This window comes from Apteryx mantelli, chromosome 5, assembly GCF_036417845.1.
Source record: "Apteryx mantelli isolate bAptMan1 chromosome 5, bAptMan1.hap1, whole genome shotgun sequence".
In the NCBI taxonomy this organism is placed as follows: domain Eukaryota; kingdom Metazoa; phylum Chordata; class Aves; order Apterygiformes; family Apterygidae; genus Apteryx; species Apteryx mantelli.
This window is the reverse complement of record NC_089982.1, coordinates 6494414-6508316: the sequence shown is the minus strand read 5'-3', so window position 1 is coordinate 6508316 and position 13903 is coordinate 6494414. Positions and strand designations below refer to the sequence as shown.

General features: G+C 36.4%; 1 protein-coding gene across 1 annotated transcript in view; it reads right to left on the bottom strand.

Moving 5' to 3' along the window:
• CDS1 (CDP-diacylglycerol synthase 1) overlaps window positions 1-13903 on the bottom strand; it is a 34112-nt gene that overhangs the window by 8665 nt on the left and 11544 nt on the right. The window contains exons 3-10 of the mRNA XM_067296985.1: window positions 12731-12827; window positions 10220-10317; window positions 7769-7908; window positions 6323-6381; window positions 4108-4190; window positions 2167-2254; window positions 1121-1189; window positions 144-296 (exon numbers count right to left, since the gene is read on the bottom strand). Of these exons, the coding sequence (XP_067153086.1) occupies window positions 144-296; window positions 1121-1189; window positions 2167-2254; window positions 4108-4190; window positions 6323-6381; window positions 7769-7908; window positions 10220-10317; window positions 12731-12827 (787 nt within the window). The remainder of the gene's footprint in view (window positions 1-143; window positions 297-1120; window positions 1190-2166; window positions 2255-4107; window positions 4191-6322; window positions 6382-7768; window positions 7909-10219; window positions 10318-12730; window positions 12828-13903) is intronic.

Here is a 13903-nt window from a genome sequence, read left to right as displayed (position 1 = left end):
CACAGACAGGTTCACAGAACTGATTCAGTCCTTACCCTTCAAGCCTTACCAGTGCTCGTGTATCCTTCTAAAAAATGTTTAGAAAAGTGTTAAAATTGAAACTGTATTTCCCAGCTTTAACTAAAGCCTTATTTTTGCCTTACCCATCCCAACACAGCCTGAAGCAGTGGTGGCACAGAGTACTTTTTCAGCTGGAAGAGCTCTGAAGGTTCACACTCCGTCACAAATCTGTTTGTTTCACTATTATATTCCACTGGGCAAACAAAGTACTGATGTTGAGCCAAAAAATAGGAAAACTGAAAAGCAAAAGAAGAACTCCTGATATATGCATTTGTTGTTAATGTCAGAATCATGCTGTAATGGATGGCTTTGTCACATCAAGCCAAGGATAATGAAAGTCTCTTTTGTAACAGAGACATCCACAATGGATAAAAATCAGCCCTCTAAGTTAGAGAATGTCTCAATAAATCAGGCAAGCATGGACATTGAATACACTTAGTGGTGAATTCCTAACTTGTTTTTCTTTGTGTATCTCTCATGTTTGTGTCTACTTTCTGTTTCTGCATTATAAATAAAATTCCAAAACATTAGCCACCATCAACGACCCGTTATTTCTTTATGGTTTACTTTTCAATTAAAACTTGAACCATCGCTTCTACAAAGTCTAGAACTTACAAATTCCACTGGCCTTGGTGAAAAATTACATGTAAGGACAGTTACTTTATGTTGTTTTGTTGTACACATATCATCAGTTTAAAGTACCTGTCTAAACCAATGGATATTCTGTCAGAAGAATTCGCATTATGAAGTACGTAACACAAAAATGCTATTTTACAAAGCCTGAATAATGCTATCAATAGATGCAATTAAAAGATAGGGAAGCAACTATCAGATAAAATAATTTTAGATATAGCCTCTAGCAGTAATGGTCAATATGACATGTTCTGGTGAGGTGCAAGTCTGGCTTAGCTTTTGCAGCTGGTTATGAATCAGTGGAATTCACTAGCTAATAAAGCTAACACTTAGTCCGAAATGAGCAAACTTGCCAGTAGTTTTATCCCAGTTAAAAATAGGAAGTTTAAAACTGAAACTGTGTAAGGAAAATCCTGTGGTTACTTACAATAAATCCAAATACAACTGTAGAAAAGAAGCCTCCAATGAATCCTTCCCAGGTCTTTTTGGGAGACAACTAAGCAAAAACAGACAACATTAACTGCATCAATGAACTTTTTTTGTGTGTGGGGGGGTGCTTTTTGTCTGGATCTCATTTGCCAAAATTAATCTACTTGGGTTTTCAAAGGTATCTGTGAAATACTGAATGTCACCAGCTGAAGCCACTAACCATAACCATAAATAGAGGAGAATGCTAGGACACATCCCAGGTGAGGCAGGAAAGCTCCGCAGTTCAATCTGTGCCGGGGGTAGGTGGAGGGATGAGAGACACGTTCCTGTTGCGCTGCTGCAAAGCTGACCCTGACTTGCAAAACCGTGTGGCACAACTACGACTCTGTTAGAGACCTCTGTTAGCTGGGGCATGCTTAGGTAGCGACAGAAGTCATGTGTTAGAGAGAACTACTGCTGGGGATGGTCCTCGGGAGAGGCTAACTTCCTAAATACGGATTGGCAAACGGACAAATACAGTGAACAACTGTAGGCTGAGAGAACTCAAAGTAGTAGGCAATTTTTTAGGAGCAGCATAAACCCAGAATCAACCTACTTCTGCAAAGCTAGCATTGCATCATGAAAATAATAACTACCAGAATTAGAATGCTTATGCTTGAGCCCTTCTCAGTGCTACGTAACTGAGACTATAGGCAGAATACATATATATGACATAATGGCTTATTTAAAATAACGCTTTCTGTTAAAAAAAAAGTAAGTATGCAGTTTCACATGCATAAGAAATCCAAAAAAGGAAGTGACTTAACAGAGATGAAGATGAAATATCCTGCAACTTTATTATACTGTGATGCTAATACTACACTCACATTAATCCCAGTTTCCATTTGGGGATCTTTAGAAAGAGGAGAAACTATTTGGTTTTTAACAACGATGTGTAACATGCAGTACAGCTGAAAGTATTTATTCCATAAATATACTGCTGAACAAATAAAGCAAATACTGTAAACTGTAAAAACTTGTGGTGAGGAAGTACTAAGTAAATACCTTAATTAATGGAGTTCTGCCAAAGAAGAATCCAAAAATGTAAGCAGTAATATCATTGCAGATAACACTTGAAATTGGAACCAGAAACCTACACAAAAATATAGAGAGTTTTAGGAAAAAAAAGCTGCCTGAAGTTTAAAATGTAGGACAGAATAACTTACAATTTAAACAGCAACATTTTTGTTCAGGAAATATTTATTATTAAAATATATATATATATGTTTCATGCCATGTTCAACTAGTTGTTCCCCCTTATGCAACATATTTAGCTCTACTGATTTTAATATTTAGCCAGTCAGGACTGGTGGAGATCCACATTAATTCAAGTTAAAATATCTGATTTCAGCAAATGAACTTAAGCATGAATGGGCTGACTTCTTCTATCAGTCTTGAACCCCAGTACTACCATTATGAAGAAATCAACAGAAATAAATACATGTTAATGTTACTGGTAACATCAAAGCAAGCAAATTCCTTATAAAGTTTAATGAAGCCTAAACAAAAAAGTTTTCTTTCCTTTCCTTTGATTACATTAAGTCAGTAGTTTGAGGCAGCCTGTGTTAGCTTTCTAAATGCAAGTTGATGTTGTCTGTATGTGGACAGCATCTGAATTTGTTACCCAAGCCTGTAAGCTTCTTTTTTTTTTCCCCCTTTTCAAAGCTGTGATGTATTAATAAGCAAAGTCAAATTTTGTGACAATCTGTAGAATTGCCTATTGCAATAGTGGCTGATATTAAAATAAAAAGTAAGGTAGCAAGATTCAGGTTTTGGCACATAAGCAAGATTTCTGTGAAAAAATTCTTTATATAGGAACCCTTGAACCTTGTCAAAGGATTTGATCTGTCTTTCTAACTGTGAGCACATCTTTTCTGCAATAATCTCCACATTATAAATATATCAGGAAAATAAAAAGTAGTACATGTAATATTATGTACTTGCAAGAACATAAATTTTCTTCCATGTACTTGTACCATGTTTCTCAACTGATAATTTAAACTCTTTCTATTCAAGTAGGGGCTGAGGAAATATACCCTGTCTTTGTGGTGCAGTTTTGAAATAATGAAGTTTAACTGCATCATCAGAGCTTAATGTAGAGCGGGATGTGGGCATTAAGGTGACCAAACAACGTCCAGTATTTAAACTTGTAATATATTTTAAGTGATTTGAATTGATCTGAACATATGAAATTAAGGGAAACCCACAACATGAATTCTCCCTTTCTAAAATACAGGTCTTGACTCAAGAGACTACCACTATGTAGCAAGAAAGGATAGTCTGCTATTATTTTAGCCGAACTCCACACAAACAAGACAAGTGGCATAGGACTAATAATATATGACACTTTGCTTGCTAAAATTATCCTGTTTGCTTGCTGAAATTAGCTAAGAATATTTTTTAAAATATCAGGAAAAAAAAAAGTTTTTTGTTTTTTAAAAATCTCTGTAAGGATCCAGTTTGCTTCAAGCCTTCCTTCTGGAAGGTCTAAAGCCAGACTCCTAAAGCCACAAGTGGGACAAATGACAGCCCAAGTGACAGAGCACTGAGCAACTTGAAGCTCTCAAATAATTCACAAAGAAATGCTGGATATTCAGCCATTTTGAAACTGAGGAAATATCTTCATTTATACTTCAGTTCAGCAAAATACTATGGAAAATATTTCACTGAGCATGCAAGTAATCCTATTCCTTGTGAGTGAATTAGGTAGTTGTTCTGTACTACCATACTTTTGGCTGCCAGTCGAGTTTAAGAGGTTTCTGCATCCTGCCCCATATCCTTCAGCTCCTTGCTCCCAATTCCTCCCACTCCCCTTGACATGAATGCTCCTTCGATTTGTGCCGATTTAACTGTTTTCATGATTATTCACTAACCAGATCTGCTGTGTAAAAGCATCAACCTTTCAATGCAATAGAATTATAAATCAGTTTATTACTGTCCCCTTACCAGATCATGCCTTCAAACAGATTTTGGATGACAAGATGAGATTGAGTTACAGTGATCAGCAAAGTGACATGAGTCCATGCGAACTGTTAACAATGCAACAACACAACAGTTAGCGAAAACACAGATCAGTGCTCCTTGATAAATACTGGTATGTCAGATAAAGGAGCTACTTAGGAGCTCCCAGGAAAGACCAGTTTTGGTGATAATGCAAGGGATGTGTGCATACAGTATATCACCAGTTAGCTGACTTTCCGAAACAAAATACTGTCAAACTTTTCCCATCATTTACCTTCACCTAGATTTTTTTTTTCAACATTAAATCAGATTTTAAACAGCATAAGACATACCTTCAACATGAAAGAAACAAAGAAATGGTAGGCAACGTGATATTCTGTATATACATATAATAGACAAGTTAGAACTGTAACATTAAAATGACAGTGAAGAACTCATGAAGGAGTCATGCTACAACAATACGGAAATCTCGTGACACAATACCAGCCCTTTTATGAAACATGAAATTTCTAAGGTTCAGACTACCAGAAAGGAAAATGTTAATTTCTGTGTGCATGGTCGTTTAAACCACCAGTTTCATCTATATTAATGTACATACTTGGTGTTTATTCTGCAGCAGCAGTATACAATAAAGTAATTTCCAGTTTACCAGTAAAGCTTCTACATTAGACTTTATTTTCCGGGAACTTTTAAATCAAGAACTGGTCATTTTTCCAGTAAACACTGAAGTTAAGCACCCTAAATGTTGGGGCTATTTAACACTCAGAATGTGCTGTTTTTTAATTCTCATATCATATCAGTTTTCCTATGACAGCCAGGATCTACTTCCAGTTGAGAAAACTTGAGAAGGCCGAAAGGGGGTGCCAGAACTGCCTAAAGGTTTCTGAAGCACATTGTCTGCCGGTTTATTAAAGCATCTCTGCAGCAAAATTTCTATTGCTGATACAGCAGTATTGGAACACCAATTAAAAACAAATGGCTACTCTCCTCCTCTCTCCAAACCTTCTGTCCCCACTGGCAGAGGACACATGGCTCCCTCTTTTCTGATGAGACTCTTACATAGTCACACCATAATGCTTTACAGACAGGCGCCAAGTCATATGACTCAACACATTTTCTTTCCGCCTTCCTCTTTCAGGAGAGGAAAAAAAAGGGGAGGGGCAGGGAATTAATATATTTACCTTGTGCCAATTTGAGGATTTGTATTTTGCACATTAGAAGACAAAGACCATCTCTCCTAGAAAACTGCCTCTCCCAGACAAGTGAGTTTTCCCAACAAGCAGGGTAAATTCTTTTGAGTAAGAAGCTGTTTTTCACATGCTTACAAAGTGCTCAGCTCAGCTAGGTCCTTGTCAATAATCAGGGATCCTCAATAGTAAAATGCTACTTAAAGTGCTATAGAAACAGAGAGGCTAGTTGCAGTCCTGGGACTTTATGAAATCTTTAAGGTTATGTTCTCCGCCAACTACCTAAGCTCTTTCAAGAGGAGCTCTACAGTATTATTGTTGCTTCTAATCATTCCTATACAAAAGACTAAAGTCTTCTTTTTTTTTTTAATGCAATGACTGATTGCTCAGGGTACACCATTACTTTTCTCTTATTAGATACCTAAAAGAGAGAGTTTCATGTTCTTGATTATCTACTATGCTTTTTATCAGGTGGCCAAATACTGGAGACAAAAACAGTTTAACAGACTGAAAATCTATTCAGGCACAGCAGAATACACTTCCAGAACTGCTGTTAAGTGTTGCAGAATAAATCTTCCATGAAGGGCTTGAGATACATTCCCTTCATAGTACTGTAGTGGGGCCTCTACAAAATAACACTTCAGTCACAAGAACCATTCCCCATGATGTTGTGAATATATTTGGCTTCTGACCTGTGAGATAAGCACACACTACTTCCACCAGGAATCTCTTTCTTAGCAGACTATCACCAAAAGGAGATGTATCACATTTTCTATACATGGGACCTCATAAGTCATAGCTTCTATTCACTAAGAGACCATATGTTGTGATATAATAATAAGCCACAAGGTGAAGAGATCCTGAACGGACCAATGATACTTGAATTCACATTACTGTGAGTTTAAGCATCCTTTTCCCTGTCTTCCAAGCTATTTTATGAAGATAAGGACATTACAGCTTCAAATGATTTCCATAACAACATGAGTGATCACAGGAAAGTGGTTAATACACACCATGTAAAACTGTAGACGATAATGTTTCTTCACTAAACTCAAAACAAACATGCAGAAACCTGTAAAACAAAGCAGGTATAATTTGGACAGTATTGTATTTAATTCCAATGAACCATGACATAACAGAAATTCTTTTCCTCTAAAGCAGTTCTTAATCCATCAACTTTCAGGACCATTTGCTTCTATTCAGTCAGTGTATATGCAGAATGACTTATTCTCATTAGAAGGCAAGTTTTAATTAACATGAGTAATGTCCATTTCATTACTTCAACAGTTGAAAAGTCCCATCATACACATCAAATTTTTAGGGAGGAGACCGCCACCTTTAAGAGCTATTCAAAAAGGAAGGTCAACAAGCTTCTTTTTAAGTGGTTAACAGAAATAACTTAGGAAAACCGTACCGTAAATTGCAGAAGATTAATTTAATCAAGAGGGAGGGTAGAAAAGAGGAGTTTCAGAGGAACATAAGTTTGGTGAATTGGCACACACCAGTAGAGTTAGAAGTTGAGAAATGCACCACCTTAGAAGCAATAACAACCACTTGTTCTAATTTCCTCTAATACTCCCCTCTTGGGCAACACTTTACCTGATGAGGCAGTTAAAAGAAAGTTAAAAAAGGAAGTTAGAATTGTTATTCCTATTTTACTAATGTAAAATCTGAAGCAACTTGGCCAACACCCTCCAGCAAGACCAGTTGCAGAGTCAGAAATCAAACTCAGTCTTGAGCATAGGCCCAGTGTCCTGTCCATTAGGCTCACGTTCATCTTCAGCCAACTCATTTTTAAAAAAGTCATTTTAATTGCATTTCTGAAAATACTGTGGACTATAATTACTTGTTCAGAAAGCAATATGCCATAAGACAGACTACTTTGTTTCTTTTTCCTAGAGGAGAAGCTTTTAAAATACCGTTTCTCTGGAAAGCGAGGAAAATTTATCAATGATACAATATTTGAATATCTTGCAGACCAAGTAAGGTTTCAGGTATTTTGCATAGCAAATTTAAAATCTAACAGTAAATCTTATTCCTGTAGATCTGGCAGAACACTTGCACAAAAAAGCATCAATCCAGCAGAGCAATTAAACATACAAGTCATCTCAATGGATACCATTCATACTAAATACTATTCATATATATTATAATACTATTCATATATTCAAGTATTGAGCCCAGTCCTTAAGTTATCAGAACTTATGCTGACTCCTAATGAGCAATATTAGCTTGACTTTCTCAAGATCATCTACATTTTTAGGCTATTTTCTTCTCAGTGAACATGAAATTTGGATTAATCTTTTCCCAAGAAAAATGGAAACGTGACCATCAACACAGTAGAAAGAAGAACTGAAAGTGGATAAAGCTACAGGGTATGAAGGAAGTTTTTTGAAATCCAAACTACAGAAACAAATGCAGCACAATGTTCTTTCATTTCTGTGATTTCTTACACTCACCTGCCAAATAGAGTGCAAAAGATATAAACCTGTGGTAACGAATTAGGAATTGAAGCTGCTCTCTTCTCTGAACAAACGTAGCAAAGTAATCAGCCACAGTCTCTCCATAAAAAAAGTAGTTCACACAGAGCAAGAAGTACCTGTAACATACAACAGACATTAGTTACTCTGACAAGATGATAAATCTTTTAGTGTTCTTCAAAAAAAAAAAAAAGGGAAAAAAATAGAAAATCGGAAAATATTTGTGATTAAAAAAAAAATAAATGCAAGTATAAATCAAGTCTTTCACTTTTACTTCTGAGTTGCTGCCTCCTCTGATGAGTCAGTTCCTGCAATTTAGTTCTTCCAAAGAAACTTGCATTAAAAAAAAACAAAAAAACACAGACAAATTTTGGAGATGGATACAATTTGAGAAACACTTTCATACGGAATTATAGTATAGAATACTCCATACCTATTCAAGTCCTTTTGAGATATTCCATAATCAAAAACTAAAGAGCAAGTATCGAGCATTATCCATACAGAGAAAAGCAATTCTGCATATTTTTTTCTGTATACTGCATAAAAAGGATAGTTTGTGGTTTCTGCCCTACGAACAAAGAGAAAGTACTTGCATAATTAATTCTCTGAGGCTATAAGACAGTTTGGATCTGCCAGGAGGCTTGAGGACCTGAACATAACTTCACTTTTGCAGTCTGGCCTAATGATTCCTGCCCAAAAGAATTATTGATGCATCTTCTGCTCCAGCTCACCACACCCTTTGCTTGCCTTTTAGTGTTCTTCACCAAGCAATAATCTTACCGCGCTAAATCAACCAACAAACTAGTAAATGCAGCTACTACTAAAACTTTTAAAAACAAATTTGCGGGACCCTGTCCATACCCAAGGTTCTATAAGGAGCCAAAATGCCACCTTCAGACAAGTCTTTTTGAAGGATCTTCAAAGAAGCTACATTCAGTCAAGACTTGGTGTATAGGTAACTCTGCTACAAGGTCTTCATACAAGTATAATCAGCTTTCCAGAGTTAAGTCACAGTTAGATCCTCAAATGCTAAAGCAGCATTCAGTAAAAAAGAAACAGCAAATCTAAAGCCAGTAATAGATGCACACAAGGAACATACTTTTTAGCTTATTACTGAGATCAGTCACAGAGGCTAAGAACCTGCAATTTAAGATGGACTGGATCTCTGGGTATTCTTGGACAAAGCAGTGCTCATTTCTTTCTAATCGTCCCCGTCTCCCAGAGACGCTAAAGTTCACTTTTCGAGGCTTCACATCTTTAAACATGCCAAACAGCTAGCTGGCGTTTAGACCAGTAACAGGACTCTCTCATCTCACTGAAATTTCTCATTATTTACTTTCAGAGGCAAGACATCAGACTGAAAGCTTTGATTTAACCAGTACAGCAATATAGTAAAGCTGATTTTGAGTTTCACCTCTAAAAGTAATGGTGGTTAACTGAGAAAGCAGACAAAGCAGCGGATTCCACCTCTCCTCCTAAAAATTTTGGCAAGGTTGCGAATCATTCAAGCCCAGTTTTGCTCTAGTTGGAGATCCAGAAGCTATAGAATAAAGCAGGCAATAGACCAGTCCTCTCTATAACACAGGAGGTGACCAGCTGGGAACTGATGAGGCTTTACAGAGAGCTAACAACACAAATCCACCACTTTTCACAGTAAAATTGCTTCTAGAACTGAAAAAGCAATGTAACAAGAGGCAGGGAATAACTTAGACATTTCAATTTACAAAAAGCACAGGACAAGACTGAAGAATCATGTCCCCAAGCACCTTAGAGACTACATGTTCCTGGTACCTTCTTATAATGCTCAATCTAATCGAAAGCCTTTATTTTTCCTCCCAGAACTCAGAAGCAGAGTTAATTTCCCCAGTTCTATTCAGCTGTATATAAACAGCACATTGTCACAAATATCTGGAATTTGCCAGAAAAATTAATCTAGTCTTCTCTTTCAGAAGATCCCACAACACTTCTGTATTTATGCAGTCCTGTGATTAAGTTCAAAATTGGAAAGGATTAAAAAGTTATACATTATTATATTACTTTTTTGTGTGAAGAGGAGCTTATAAAGTTTTAGGTACCTATTCTATTTATTTCTTAAGCAGGAATAATTGCCAAAGAATCAAAGCAGTGCAGATAATGTAAATTAGGTGATTATTTGGCTACGCACATTTTAGATAGCTTATATGTGCTCAATTCTTATTAAAGTATATATGTATGCATATATATGTATTTACAACAGGAAAAAAATTAAAGTAGTACAAGACCAACTGACCTGTCCAAGTTCACAAGTGGAAGACAATTACAGAATAGTGTATTAAGAGAGATGCCAGGTTTTAGCTCTGCACACTTCCTATAAAGCTGTCCTTCCACCATAATAGGATATGAAGAATATGAAGGTTTCTATTTCAAATCTCTTGCTTGCTTGCTACTCACCAGCTTAGGGATCTAAACCACGGTAATTCATATGAGTGATAGACTCTGTAACCTATAGTAATGATTTCATGGAAACACTTCACCTGGATGCTTAAGACCTAAAATTAAAAGAAAAAGAATTACGTAGATGTACTGTAGTTGTTCCTTAAAGGCAGTAGGGAGTACTGCAACCTGCATTAAGGGGAAAAAATATTTTGAATTGAAATTCCACACAGACCTCAGACAACTTCAAAGAGAATTTGGGGAAAATTAAAGCTTTGTTTAAACCCCCCCAAAACTAAAAAACATTAGGCATGCTGAGAAAAGGAATGTTGGGCTAGCTGCAAGATTTCAATCATTAAACAACTTTTCTTCATTAAAACAATTTGGCAGTGGTAAGTCAGAAGCATTTTCTGTAAAAAAAGGGCTCTTCTAGTTCTTTTGGCTAAGTTTTATTTTTAAATTTAGTTTAAGAGGTATTTATTACATCCAAAGGGAAAAGTAGGTGTGTAACATAATTTGGACACCCAGGTCTTCTACTTGCAAGCAGCTCATTAACAGTAAGTCTATACTGCTAATTAGCATTGATGATTAGAAGCAAAGCTCATCTAACCCAGGTCTGAATGTCACACTCTCCGCTGCCTTCATTTTGTCTTGATGATCTGACTACTTCTGTGCTGGCCTGTGCAAGTCTGGAAGTTTGTCCTGCCAGTCTTGGGCTCCAAAGGCCTATTTGCCAGTTTTGTCTAATCCATAGTCCCCAAGCAGATCACCATGTCCAGATTTAAAGTATTTCCAAATATTGGTCATAAGTAGTCCTGTGCAGAGGTAGGAGTAAAGATCTGCCTACACTGCCTGTGCATGTAGGCACACTAGGCTTTGCAATACTCTCTTAGCACTGGCATTCATTAATAAATTTCATCTTGCTCAACACATAAACACAGTTCAAACGGTATTACATCACCTCAGTGAGTTAATTTAGAAGTCCACCTATCTCATGCTTCCTCTTATGCTTTACCTACATTATAAACTTGAATGATATTTGCAAAAGCAACATTAAGGGATCGTGCCTTGCAGTGGAAAAGGACATTTGTGTTTAAAGGCACAATCTTGTCAAGAATTTTGTCAAAATTTAAACTATTTGATTCTGGTGAAGGGAAATCATTCATGAACAAAACAGTCTTTCTGCTCCATTTTTTCTTTTTTAAATAGTCTCCGAGCAAATGTCAAAATTATAAAGATACTAGATGACTGAGTTTTTGCTTTATGGTGCAAGAGATGAATAATTATATAGGATTTTTAATTACTTTGTGGTTCAACTGCTGTCATAGGCAAAGCTATAGAATCTTACAGTATACCATAATATATAAAAATCACAATGCAAACTGACTGCTTCCTTTTTGTTCCAGTTGTCATCATTCTAGAAGTGTTATAGACTACTAAAGGAAGAATTGGGGGTGGGGGAAGCACTCTGTGATGATAATCTATACTTTAAAGGAGCTTTTTTTCCATTTCCTCCCACTCTCAAAGAAAGAAAATCCTCTACCTTTGAAAAAATGGATTACAAGTTTATTATTTCATTTTTCTGAAGAAAAAAATATATACACACTAGTGCCATTAGGATGTAAGAGGCTGTAATACAGAGCATAAAACTGGTGAAATAACATTCCAATATCTCAAACCATTACACTCCAAGATGTGTTTCAAGGTAGACCATGGAAAAAATAAGAACACATTTTGACACTTAGACAAATTTAGAGTAAGAAGAAGAAGAAAAAAAAAAAGCAGTTAATCAGAAGTACTCATTTCAACATTTTAGAAGCCCCATCCCTGCCTGTTACTTGACATGGCTGGGAAAGATACTTAAACCATTATTCATCTAAAAAATAAAAAAAAAAAGGGGGGGGGGGAGGCAGGGAGGCTATATGAATGCTATCATTGTGGTATTTGTTCACTTCACAACCTAAAAACGCATTTTACTTCTGTACCTCAGAGGCAGATCTAGCTCTATTTTACAGACAACCCAAAGCCACAAGGCAGTCCTGCAGAGAAGCAGGAAACTAATGGAGCATGACTGAGGAAAGCCTTTCAGGACAAGTTGCAGCTAACAGACAAGAGCTGCCTGCTTTCCTCAGCCTGAAAAATGAAAAAAATCCACCACCACCACAAACAAAAAAAATAAAATCTTTTTTAAAAACAAACTTCAAAAAAATTTAAATAGAAAGTGGGGGAAACTGGGCAAGCAAATGGATGAGAGTAGTTTTATAAGCTTGAAGGTAAAAATTGTTAAAGTTCCTAGACTACTTATTAGACCTATTTAAAATAAGAAATTAAAGTATGGAAGATGCCATTTATCCACAAAGCCCAATTCTGATTCTGTTCAGTGTTTTTCACAAATATTCCTATTCACATAAATAAAAGGCAAACTGCTTTCTGAAATGGCTGTGCAGTTGCTTCCAGCTATGTTTTATGCATGATGAATGAAGAAGTTAAGTTAGTCTGGCGCAGAAGAACACATTTAAACAAACTTACCAGAAGCATCAGCATAAATGATCCCAGGTATATGATCAGAAAAAACATCGAAATCATAGCTAGAGTTAGGATTCCACGAATCCACCAGTTTTTCCATCTATAAAAATAAGAGAATAAAAAGCAACAAGTTATAAATTAAAATAAAGGCCACTTCCTTTACTAATTGGATAATAAAGTATATTAGAAACTGTGGTAATTACACAAAATTTCTTGCTTATTTAATAAAATACACAGCAAAAGACCCAGAATTAACCAAGCATCCAAGTAAATAAAATATTCAGTGAAAGAAATCAAAGTCAGTAATCTTTCTTCTTCCCCCACACCCAAATAAAAAACTTATTTGCAATTACATGGCTCAAACACCCCGTTGAAGGTGCTGTGAAAATACATCAGGACTCTCAAAAAGCACTATATAATCAGCAAGATATATAGGCTCTCAGCCATGTAAAGACTTGCGTTTTAAAGAAAGGCTGCCAGTGGTGGGGGGGGGGGGGGGGAAGAAAAAAGAAAGGCATATCAGCTTTGGAGGAGTGACAGAGAAAGAAGAGGTCATCACAGACTTTCCTTATTAGCAAAGTAGCTATTTTTCCAGGCAGAGTGCCATCTCTTGAAAGCAGTCCTGTGCTCATGCGAGCACTAGAACCAGGACAGGGCAACATGCAGAAGTGAGGGATGATGGAGTAAGCCAGTTGTACTCTTTTATCCTTGTATACCTTTGCAACTGCTTGCCACTGCCTAAGGAACGTAGAATAGAAACTCCTGTTATCATTAATGCCTTCTTTCATGAAACAACGCATTTTTAAAACAAGGACTGAAAAGCGTTTGCTGAACAAGTAAACCCATGTTTCTTTTTATGAAAAACAAAAAGACTAAACAAAATGCAATTTCTTCTCCCCTCCACCCCAACCGGTATCAGGAAAAAAAAAATCAAAGCCTCAGTTCATTTAAAAAACAAACAAACACACAAATTTCTGGAATTAAATTTCTCACATGCTCCACCCTGACATTGAAGTGTTTCTAGTTATTAATAGTCCATTTTCTGTAAGTTTCTCTCCTCTTGTTTGTGTGTTTTTCCCTTCAAGAATCTTGCCCACAAGGGTATACTGAAACCACCTAATCACAAAAAATGTACTACGGGTTAAAACAATTCTTTCTATCGCTTTGCTAACAGTC